At 42.5% G+C, this 11,107-nt stretch overlaps 1 protein-coding gene across 1 annotated transcript; it reads right to left on the bottom strand.

Annotated features, from left to right (window-relative positions):
• Positions 1–345: 345 nt before the first annotated feature.
• Positions 346–5,601, bottom strand: LOC133073909 (5-hydroxytryptamine receptor 3C-like). Its single transcript, XM_061167891.1, has 9 exons — positions 5,535–5,601; positions 4,047–4,213; positions 3,528–3,572; positions 2,701–2,810; positions 2,281–2,450; positions 1,803–1,963; positions 1,086–1,290; positions 664–879; positions 346–548 (listed from the first exon to the last, which is right to left on the bottom strand). Exons 1-9 carry the CDS (start codon positions 5,599–5,601, stop codon positions 346–348), a joined length of 1,344 nt encoding a protein of 447 aa, XP_061023874.1.
• Between the last annotated feature and the right edge of the window lie 5,506 nt (positions 5,602–11,107).

Raw genomic sequence — 11,107 nt, 5'->3', positions numbered from 1 at the left:
GTAAGTATTTTAGCCTATTTTTAAAAAGAGGTTTAATCCCTGTCCTCTACTCCAGCAACATGAATTACTTTTTGGTAAATATTTGTAGTCTTTAAAGCCTTTCTTTTCCAATAAAAATTGTATTTCTAGCATAAACATGTATATTCTGAATTGTGTTTTGGAAATATAATGCCATTTCTGTGAGCATCGACAGTGGTTCTGTTTAAACCCAGGGAGGGTTGGAGCAAGGATCATGGGCAATTTTGGGGACTGTTGTATGTGGACTGGAGCAGAGGAACAGGGATGGTTAGTGGAAGCCAAGGAAACCTGAACACTGGGTGTTCTTGCACCATTAGAACTCTAATCCTAGGTGCTCCAGAGGACAAGGACCGTGGTGACAGAGGTGGCTAAGAAGAGCAGGTAGATGCGGAAGAGCAGGTTGTCCATCATGTGGCCGAATTGCATCCACAAGTCAACGAGCTGGGCCCTTGTCAATCCTGAGCCCCCATTCAGTTCTGCCTCTTTGGGTCCCAACTCCTTCCCTCCCAGTTTTCCTGGCTCCTTCAGTCCTATGGGGAGGACAGAGATACAGCCATGAAGTGGGAAGGAGAAAGGATTAGAGAAATGGGAGACTGGGAAGTTGGGTCCAGTGTAGACAGGGTGAGCAGTGCAGACATCTCTTACCAGACAGGTGGGTGGATATGAGGCCCAGGCCTGTGTTTTCCTTCTGGGGCACAGTAGGGCAATGTGTCGTTGGACTGGTGTGATGTAGAAGCAGGGAGTGGAGCCAGCGAGGCATGGATGGGGGCTGGATGGTGGCCAGGTGCAGCAGGTAGGTGATAAAGATGGTCTCCAGCAGGCTGAGCACCATCAGGGACAGACACAGGGCAAAGTAGACACCTAGGTGGCAGGAAGGAGCACACTCGGGTGAGTCAGGTCCAGAGGGACCACCAAGCCCCCCCTTTCTTCTGTCTCACACCTCAAGCCTTTTCTAAAATGACTGCACCTTAGCTGCCTCAGCAGATCTAGCCAGTTCACTCGCCTACCCTGCCTATGTTTTTTTTTTTTCCATTTTTCATTTCCCAACTGTGAGGTAGGGGACATACTAATGAGGGAGGTGCCAGTGGCAGGAAGTAAGTTACTGATATTGAGCAGGAAGACATTGTAGCCCAACAGGAGTGTCATCTTGAATGGGGCACGGTTGTCGCTTTCTGCTGGCAGGTAGAAGCTGAGGGCATCGATGGCGACTAGAAAGCTACTGGGCACCAGGAGGTTTATGACGTAGAGGGTGGGCCTGCGCCTGATGGCCACCTGGTGGGGTGGGGAGAGCAGAGAACCAGGTGAAGTTAGAACTGAAGTGAAACCAAGGGATGAGTCCAGTCCCTTCCTTTCTTTCTTTCCTTTTTTTTTTTTTTTTTTTTGGTCTGCACCATGCAGCCTATTGGATCTTAGTTCCATGACCAGGGACTGAACCCACACCCCCTGCACTGGAAGTGCAGGGTTCCAACCACTGGATCACCAGGGAAGTCCCGCCCCTTCCTTTCTTGATGTCCTCACTCCAACAGTAGCTCTTTGGGAGGAGCAGCTTTCATGGGACAAATAGGACTCCCCCATACCCACTGAAGAAAACCTAGGCCAGGGCTGATAGGTTCAGAGATGGGGGTTGCTTTGGGGAACTTGGGAGAGAGGAAGGCTATGAAGGTTATGGTGCCCAGGGGCTTTTTGGTCTTAGGGCAAGTGGTGAAAGGCTCTGAGACTTAGAAGGGTCTGATGAGGAAGATATGGGGGATGGAGAGTTAGGTTGGAATAATCTCTGGCCTTACATAAAACATGATCTGGTCAAAAAGACTGGTGCCCACAGACATCTTCGGGGTGGCCTTGTTGATGCCCAGGAGCTCCCACTCTCCTTGTGTGTGGCCATGGTGACGTGAGTCATCCATTATCTCCCAGACTTCCTTGTCCATGCCCAGCAACATGCTTTCCTCTGCAGGGGAGACAAACACTCAGTTCACATCTGCTCAGCACCCACTTTATGCTGGGATTACAGAAATGATAACTATTTTAGTTACCTTTTCAGCTAGTCCTGTAATGTGACTCCTTGCTGCCCAGTTGCCTCCTTTCAATTTTGGGCTTTTTCAGGAAGTTTCTAAAGTTGAACTTCTCCCTACCATCCACACACCCGCAACTAGCAAATACTCCACTATCCCCTTTTATACATAAAAAAATGACTTGGACCCTGAGTGTTTTTTTGTTGCCCCACTAGTTGATCTCAGTTTACCCCAGTTACTTACTTCAACTCACCTGTATAGAGAAAAGAGCTAAAGGTGAGGGTGCAGTTCTGCTGGTCAAATGGGAAGTAGAAGATGTCCAGGTTACAGATGCTGGTCACCCTCATTGGTTTGTTATACACAACACGACCATCATTAGACACATATGCAGAGAGGCCATCCGGGGTCTGATCCACATCCATGCTAAGTGGCAGAAGTGGGGGCAGGCATCTGTTTAAGTTTGGCTCTTAAGGCAAGGTTTCCCAATGCTGCCGCTCCGCCATCTTTTCTGCCCACTGTTTTCTCACTTCTGGGGAGAAGTTGATGAGCTGTGTCTGTGCTCCTCTCTGAAATAAGTTTTCAGTGGCCCCACTGCATGGGTTTGCCCTGCACTGCCCTGGCCTGCTCCTTGCAGAAGAGTCTTCCCCCAGCTTTTCCCAGCCCTGATACTCACGATTCTACAATGAAGATGTCTGGGAGCCACAGGTTCTCAGCTGTTATGGCGAGTCTTTTGATATCACCACATTCTTCTGGGTCCCAGCTGATAAATGGGTGATTCCATATCTAGGACACAGGGCACAGAGAGATGGTTATGGCTCAGACCTGAAGCTAGTTTATATCAGCATTTCCTGCCCTCGAGTCCCTTAAAATATACATACATATGTCTGTATTTTTCCTAAATATATGTACTACGGGCGTATGATAAAACTTCAACAACTCCAGAAAGATATAATATAAAAAAAACTTTTTCCCTCCTTAATTCTCTCTGACTCAGTTCATCTCCCCAACTCAGTCCCATTATTAACAGTTTTTTATACATCATTCTAGAAAAAAATACATATTCCAGCATTCATTTTTATTTACCTGGAATCATACTGTGCACATTGTTATACATGTTGCTTTTTTATTCTTTTTAGCCACATTTCCCTTTAAACTCTGATTCCCCTTCTCTCTCTGGTGATAATGTCCCTCTTCTCTAGTTTACAAAGTTTTATTGGCTTTTTGCTTCCTGCTCAAGGGAAATCTTAAGCTGGGGTGCTGAATACATTTGAGCCTTGATGCTTACTTAGGGGTTTCCAACAATACTGCCCTTTTTCTTCCTGTTTTTTCCATCTGAATCTCAAAGTTGATTGGCAGCCCAGAAAGCTATTTGTCACCAGCACTGGCCCCATTCTGCTTGTATTTCCTTGGACACTGTCAATTTCAACAAATGTGATTTTTGCAAACAAAGCCAGAAAAATCAGGCAAGGAGAAAGAGAGAAAAAAGCTGGGCTTACATACCAACTTTAACCACAGAAATGATGTCAGCAGCTGAAGTTGTGCATCCTGATTAAAAAAAAAATCCCCGTTCAAGATCATTAGTGCCATGAAATCAGGTCCTAGTCTACCTCTTCCCTTTGTTTCCTAAGTGGTCTCATGTGATAGTTCAGTTTTTCAATTACAAGTCTTGAAAGATAGTTCAGAAACATTCAGGTTGCACAGAAACTGTAAGGAGAGAAAACAGCATGGGAGCCCGTTGGGAATGTGTGTGTGTGTGTGTGTGTGTGTGTGTGTGTGTGTGTTTTTAAGTGGAATATTCCTATAAGGGCAAGATTCAAGGACAAATGTTCCCTGCAAAAATGTCACTGCAGCATTCCCTGTCATGTCTCTCCACCCCATAGGATGAACATCTGATTTGTACAAAATCCATTCAGGAGGCTCATTGCTCACCACTGGACAGCTATAATGTTGGACTGATAAGGTAAAGAGTCCTTGTTTTCTATTAGCAACCTATAGAAAAATGCAGCGGTCAAAACTCACCACTTCCAGGATGGCAGACAGGGTGAAAGAAATGTTGATACGAGTAGGGATGCTAAAATTGATGACTGGACGGAAGTCCTTCTTGTTAAATACAGACTGGAAGACAGTGGGGTCTACCCCATGCTGGTCAAAGCCTGAGCAATTGATGGTGAAAGTGTTTGCCCTTCCTGTAGAGAATAGAGACCCTGTGAGATGGGAATAGGGCCTTTGTGTTTTCCTAAGTGAGAGGAGTGCCTGGGCTGGGACCTGAGAGCCTCTCTGCAGAGAAAGAAAATGTGGACATGGGGTGGTCATGTAAACCATGCCCCCCCCCCCTTTTTGGGGCAAGATTCCCAAAGGCCAAGTTCTTCCTGCCAGGGTTGAGGAGAATGGGCTGGTGTGGTAGGCAAATGGTGGAAGTTGATGTGGTGAGCTGAGTCAGGGCACAGCCCTTTCTTCCTGTGCTTTTGGTCCCATATAAAGCCTACCCAAATCTGTATGCAAACTGCCTCTCTGGGAAGGCCTAGTCCTTCCATAGTGGTGACCCTAAAGTTTTGGCCTTTGTCTGACCATACTTTTCTTCTCTCCAGCTCTATTATGATTCTTCCTTGTAGATACTGAACAAAATTCCTCTAAAATTTTGTTTCTCAATGTTCCCTTCCCACTTTCATGTTTTCTCATTTCCTGAAAGGAAAAATTTAGAGACAAACATCCTAAATGTTTGTGTGATGTCAAACATGTGGGAACTTAAGGAACATGGCATTCAATGTGAATTTATTGACTACCTACAATGTTCTGTGCTCTGTGACCTTCTCAAACTCAGTGATTTCCTCTAAGATCTATGGGAGGCATTTTCATCATCACCATCTTGATAAGATCTCATTGATCATCCACCATGTGGCTGGTAGAGCTATACGATGAAATGTTAAAGTCCTTCTGCCCACCTCCCCCACACCCCAACCCCAGGTGACTGTGGTTATCCCTGTAGCTGAGCCCAGCCTTTTCTTTCCCATGTCTTTTTTATATCTCCCCGTTCCAATTATCTTATGAGGGACATCTCCAGACAAAGGAGAAACATATCTGGGGGGAAGCAAACACTGTCCTTACCCTCCACATCATCTCTCTACCACATCTGCCAAAGTGAGGTGGGAAAGGAGTTACGTTATTGTCAGAAGGACCCAAACTACCCTGTTCATAGTTACTAATCTGGTAGAAAGGACAAGTTGAACATTATTAATATAAAGCAGTGGAATCAGAGAGGTGGTAAAATGGAAAAACAGACGAATTAGTAGATGCCTATGCAGGCAAATGAGATGGGAGCTGTGTTTTCTGATTAGTGAAATGGGTTTTTTGTCTGTTTCCCAAAGGAAACCAAAACATAGACACTACAGAGAAAAGAAATGTTTAACCCAACTCCTTTGGGTGCTTTCTAGTTCTGGGGAATGAGAGGGTTTCTGGAATTGTCCCAGAACAGTATTCCCCTCTTTCCCTGCTCTTGTCTCATCTTACCTTGAAGCAGAAGGCTGGCACTGAGGCAGAGGAGGAATCCCCCTGTAGTGGACCACCACCCTTCCATCCTCCTCTTCTGGATTCTTCTCTCAGGACTCACTAGGAACCCCAAACCCTGGAATTTAAAAGAGCCCAGACCACACCTTGACTCCTGGTTTTGAATGCTGCTCCTGACAGCTGACCACTCCCTAGTGAGTGGCTGTGGCCAGAGAGGTCACAGCAGAGTGTCCTGCTTTGCCCCTGTCCAAGAATGCCTTTTGAGCTCCAGGCAGGGAGAAAATTGGGCCAAGACTAGGGGAGAAGTACCTGTTTAGCTGCTTTGTCTAGAAAAGTGGTCTCAAATTTGAGTTACAAGAATCTTTCAGGAAAACTGGGGGACTTGGGAGATGGGGCAGATGAGGTCATTAATAAAGGTATCATCAAGTCCTTCTGTTACGAACTGTGCCTCAGAGAGAGTATGGACCATCAGGAAGGAATGAGTGTGCTCTCTTGTGGTGGGGCCACTTGCTGATTTCACAAGGCAGGAACATGTAATTATTTTGTTGCAGACCTAGAAATATATCCTTTATCCAGCTAAGGACCTTAGGGATTACTGTCAATACTGAGTTAAGAAGCTTGCTTGAGAGGTTAAGCTCCTTTTTTTGTGACATAAACCTATCAGAATTCTGTCCCTGCAGCTAGCACCATAATACAGGTTTGCATCATCCCTTGTTTGTACTATTGGAATAGCTTCTTCATAAGGTTTCCTCTATCTAGTTTTCCCTAACCTAATCCTTTATTTTGCCATTCTCCTAAAATAGAACTCTCCCACTTACCTTTCCTTTTTTAATGTCTCTAAAGGCCTACAGCCCTATTATCATCAGGTAATGTTTGTGAGTTGAAAAATCATTTGGAGGTTTGTGTGTGTGTCGGAAAGCACCCCAAGTGGTTCTGATTCATATTCACTTTATTGAAAACTTTGAGGTGGGCTATATTGAGATATCACAATCAAGATATTGCTATTACTATTGATACACTCAAGATACAGAACATTAACTCCAGGATCTTTCACGTCACCCTTTCATAGCTATAAACACCTCCCTCCCCATTACTCTACAACCTATGAGAACCACTCATTTGTTCTCCATTTCTATAATTTTGTCATTTCAAGAATTTTATATAGACCAAATCATGCAGATGTAACCTTTTGGGACTGGCTTTTCTCACTCAACAAAATTCTTTGGAGATTGATCCAGAGAGTTGCCTGTATCAATACCACCCCCTTTCCACTGCTGAGTAGTTGTCCACAGTATGGATGTCACACAGTTTGTTTTTTTACCTGGTGAAGGACTTCTGAGTTTTAAGGGAAAACACTTACTTTGGACACCAAATATGTGTTTTTTTTCTTTCCCCCTCATACTGAGCCATTCTGACATTCATTATCCACAGTTAGTGCAGACCCCACAAGTAAAAGTCTCATTCCCACAAGACTGCCCCCTACTTCAGATGCCAATTACAAGCCTGGGTCTCCCACTCTTCTGAACAACTGACTATAAGTTGAGGGTTCCCATAACTCCATCCTCAGGTTTGATGGTTTGCAGTAATGGCTCACGTAACTCATGGAAACACTTGTGTTTACTGATTTATTATGAAGTATATTACAAAGGGCTTCCCTGGTGGCTCGGACAGTGAAGAATTTGCCTGCAATGCAGGAGACCCAGATTCAATCCTTGGGTTGGGAAGATCCCCTGGAGAAGGGAATGACAACCCACCCACTCCAGTATTATTTCTTGGAGAATTCCATGGACAGAGGAGCCTGGTGAGCTACAGTCCATGGGGTGGCAAAGAATCGGACATGACTGAGTGACTAACTTTTTAACTTTTATATAATAAAGGATACAGATAAACGGCCAGATGAAAAGATATACAGGGCAAGGTTTGGAAGGGCGCTGAGTGCAGGAGCTTCTGTCTCTAAGGAATTGGGGTGTGCCACCCCCCTGGCACATGGGTTTGTCAATCCAGAAACTCTTCGAACTCCATAGTTAAGGGATTTCTTACAGAAGCTTCGTTACATAGGAGTGACTGATTATTAACTCATTCTGCAGCTCCTCTCCTCTTGGCAAAGCATGGGGATTGGAGCAGGAAGTTCCAAGCTTCTATTGCTTGGTCTTTCTAATGACCTGTCCCTATTCTGAAGCTATCTAAGAATCTACCAAAAGTCACCTCATGAGAATATCATCTGGGAAATTCTGAGGGATTTAGGAGTCTGTGTCAGGAACCCAGATCAAAGACCAAATATTGGACGAAAGATGTTCCTAACACAACTATCGCTCAGGAGGTTACAGTTTTATCTATCTCAGGAATTGGGAGCAGAGATCAAATATATTTTTCTTCACAGAGTTGTTTACAGTTTTTGTCTATTATGCATAAAGCTGCTAGAAATATTTGTGTTCTGGTTTTTGTGTGAACATAAGTTTTCTGGAATAAATACCCAGAAGTGCAATTGCTGGATTGTTTGGTTGTTTTTGCCACTCCTCATGGTCTACAGTAGTGAAAGCCTGAAATTCTAATCACTAGGCTAGCAGGGAACTCCCTGAATATACAGTTTATTTATTTATTTGGCTGTGCTGGGTCTTCGTTATGGCATGTGAACTCTTAGTTGAGACATGTGGGTTCTAGTTCCCTGACCAGGGATGGAACTCCAGCCCGCTGTGAGTGGGGCGTGGAGTCTTAGTCACTGGACCACTAGGGAAGTCCCATGGGTGTAAGTTAAGTTACTTTACCTCTTTTCCTCAGTTTCTTCATCTATAAAATGGATAATAGCAATAGCTCTTATCACATTGTTATAAGGATTAAATAAGGTCATAATTCCAAAATGCTTAGAACAGTGCTCGTACATAATAGCATGATATAAATGTTTGTTAATAATAATTTCAGAGAACACAGTCTCACTGCTACTAAATTTTGAGACATGCTTATAGTCTACCTATAGTTGATTTTTGTGAATATTCCAAATGTGCTTGTAAAGAATGTATTCTCTAGTTGTTAAGTGTAGAGTTCTATATATTCTTATTACATCTAATTTAACTGTGTAGTTAAAGTATATTATTTTTTCAGTAATGTGTTGTTACTGTGAAATATTTTGAAATCTCCTATTATAATACTAGAACTGTCACTTTATCTTTGTAATTCTTTCCAGTTTTGCTTTATATATATTTGAAGCTATTTTATTAGATGCATTCAAATTTATAATGTTTATATCCTTCAAGTGACAGGATAAACATTTTATCTTTCTGTTGAGATTCTCTTTATTCTGAATAATTGTTTATTCAGAATAATTATATTCTGAATAATTTATTCTGAATAATTATCTATTCTGAATAATTCTCTTTATTCTGAATAATTGTTTTGTCTTAATGACAATTTTGTCTGATGTTGCTAGAACCATTCTAGCTTGCTTATAATTAGTATTTACCTTACATATCTTTTCCTGTCTTTTACCTTTAGCTTTTCTGTGTCCTTTGGTTTTAGGTGTGTCTTTTTAAAATCCGACTAAATAAACACTAACTAAATTGTTGAGTTTAATACATTTACATTTGTCTTATTATTAACATATTTGGATTTACTTCTGCCATCTTATTCCATACCCTGCTTCTTTTTCCTCCTTTCTTGACTTCTTTTGGTTTCATTTAGGATTTTCTTTCCTCATTTCATTTTTCCTTCTCCAATCCTTTGTCTTTCTCTACCACTTTCAGCCTGTCTTCCAACTCATCAATTCTTTTTTATCTGTGTCTAATTGGATGGCATCAACGACTCAAAGGACATGAGTTTGAGCAAGCTCCGGGAGATGGTGAAGGACAAGGAAACCTGGCGTGCTGCAGTCCATGGGGTCACAAAGAGTCAGACACAACTGAGTGACTGAACAACAACAATTTGCTATAATTTATCCACTGTGGTTGTTAATTTTCAATAATTGTATTTTTTAATTTTTCGAAATTATATTTGCTTCTTCTAATACATCTGGTTATTTTTATAGTCCCTTGTTCAGTGTACAGAATCTTTGCCTACCACAATGTTACAGTATGTTTTGCTCTATTTTTTATTTTTAATTTATTTTTTTATTAAAGGATAATTGCTTCACAAAATTTTGTTTTCTGTCAAACTTCAACATGAATCAGCCATAGGTATACATATATCCCCTCCCTTTTGAACTTCCCTCCCATCTCCCTCCCCATCCAACCCCTCTAGGCTGATACAGAGCCCCTGTTTGAGTTTCCTGAGACATACAGAAAATTCCCGTTGGCTATCTATTTTACATATGGTAATGTAAGTTTCCATGTTACTCTTTCCATACATCTCACCCTCTCCTCCCCTCTCCCCATGCCCATAAGTCTATTCTCTACATCTGTTTCTCCTTTGCTGCCCAGTAAATAAGTTCTTCAGTACCATTCTTCTAGATTCCGTATATATGTATTAGAAGACGATATTTATCTTTCTCTTTCTGACTCATTTCACTCTGTATAATAGGTTCTAGATTCATCCACCTCATCAGAACTGATGCAAATACGTTCCTTTTTATGGCTGAGTGATAATCCATTGTGTATATGTACCACAACTTCTTTATCCATTCATCTGTCGATGGACATCTAGGTTGCTTCCATGTTCTAGCTATTGTAAATAGTGCTGCAGTGAACAATGGGATACATGTGTCTTTTTCACTTTTGGCTTCCCCAGGGTATATTCCTAGGAGTGGGATTGCTGGATCATATGGTGATTTTATTCCTAGGTTTTTAGGGAATCTCCATACCATCTTCCACAGTAGCTGTATCAATTTACACTCCCACCAACTGTGCGAGAGCATTCCCTTTTCTCCACACCCTCTCCAGCATTTATTGTTCATAGACTTTTTGATGATGGCCATTCTGACCAGTGTGAGGTGATGTCTCACTATAGTTTTGATTTGCATTTCTCTAATAACGAGCAGTTTTGAGCATCTTTTCATGTGTTTTTTAGCCATCTCTATGTCTTCTTTGAAGAAATGTCTCTTTAGGTCTTTTCCCCACTTTTTGATTGGGTTGTTTGTTTTTCTGGTATTGAGTTGTGTGAGCTGCTTGTATATTTTGGAAATTAGTCCTTTGTCTGGAGAAGGCAATGGCAACCCACTCCAGTACTCTTGCCTGGAAAATCCCATGGACGGAGGAGCCTGGTAGGCTGCAGTCCATGGAGTTGCGAAGAGTCTGACATGACTGAGTGACTTCATTTTCACTTTTCATTTTCATGTATTGGAGAAGGAAATGGCAACCCACTCCAGTGTTCTTGCCTGGAGAATCCCAGGGATGGCGGAGCCTGGTGGGCTGCCGTCTATGGGTTCTCACAGAGTCAGACACGACTGAAGTGACTTAGCAGCAGCAGCAGCAGTCCTTTGTCAGTTGTTTCATTTCCTGTTATTTTCTCCCACTCAGAACTGTCTTTTCACCTTGCTTATAGTTTCCTTTCCTGTGCAAAAGCTTTTCAGTTTAATCAGGTCCCACTTGTTTACTTTTGTTTTTATTTCCATTACTCTAGGAGGCGGGTCAAAGATGATTTATGTCATC

This window comes from Dama dama, chromosome 19, assembly GCF_033118175.1.
Source record: "Dama dama isolate Ldn47 chromosome 19, ASM3311817v1, whole genome shotgun sequence".
NCBI classification, from domain to species: domain Eukaryota; kingdom Metazoa; phylum Chordata; class Mammalia; order Artiodactyla; family Cervidae; genus Dama; species Dama dama.
The sequence above is the reverse complement of the archived record's forward strand: the minus strand, read 5'-3'. Positions and strand labels throughout refer to the sequence as shown.

Excerpts from the sequence above, each read along its gene's own strand:
- LOC133073909 (XM_061167891.1), bottom strand. The coding sequence starts at position 5,601 with ATGGAAGGGTGGTGGTCCACTACAGGGGGATTCCTCCTCTGCCTCAGT. Across the intron at positions 2,451-2,700 it reads GACATCTTCATTGTAGAATC|CATGGATGTGGATCAGACCC; the intron begins GTGAGTATCAGG and ends TCTGCCACTTAG. Across the intron at positions 880-1,085 it reads CACTGGCACCTCCCTCATTA|GTGTCTACTTTGCCCTGTGT; the intron begins GTATGTCCCCTA and ends CCTGCCACCTAG.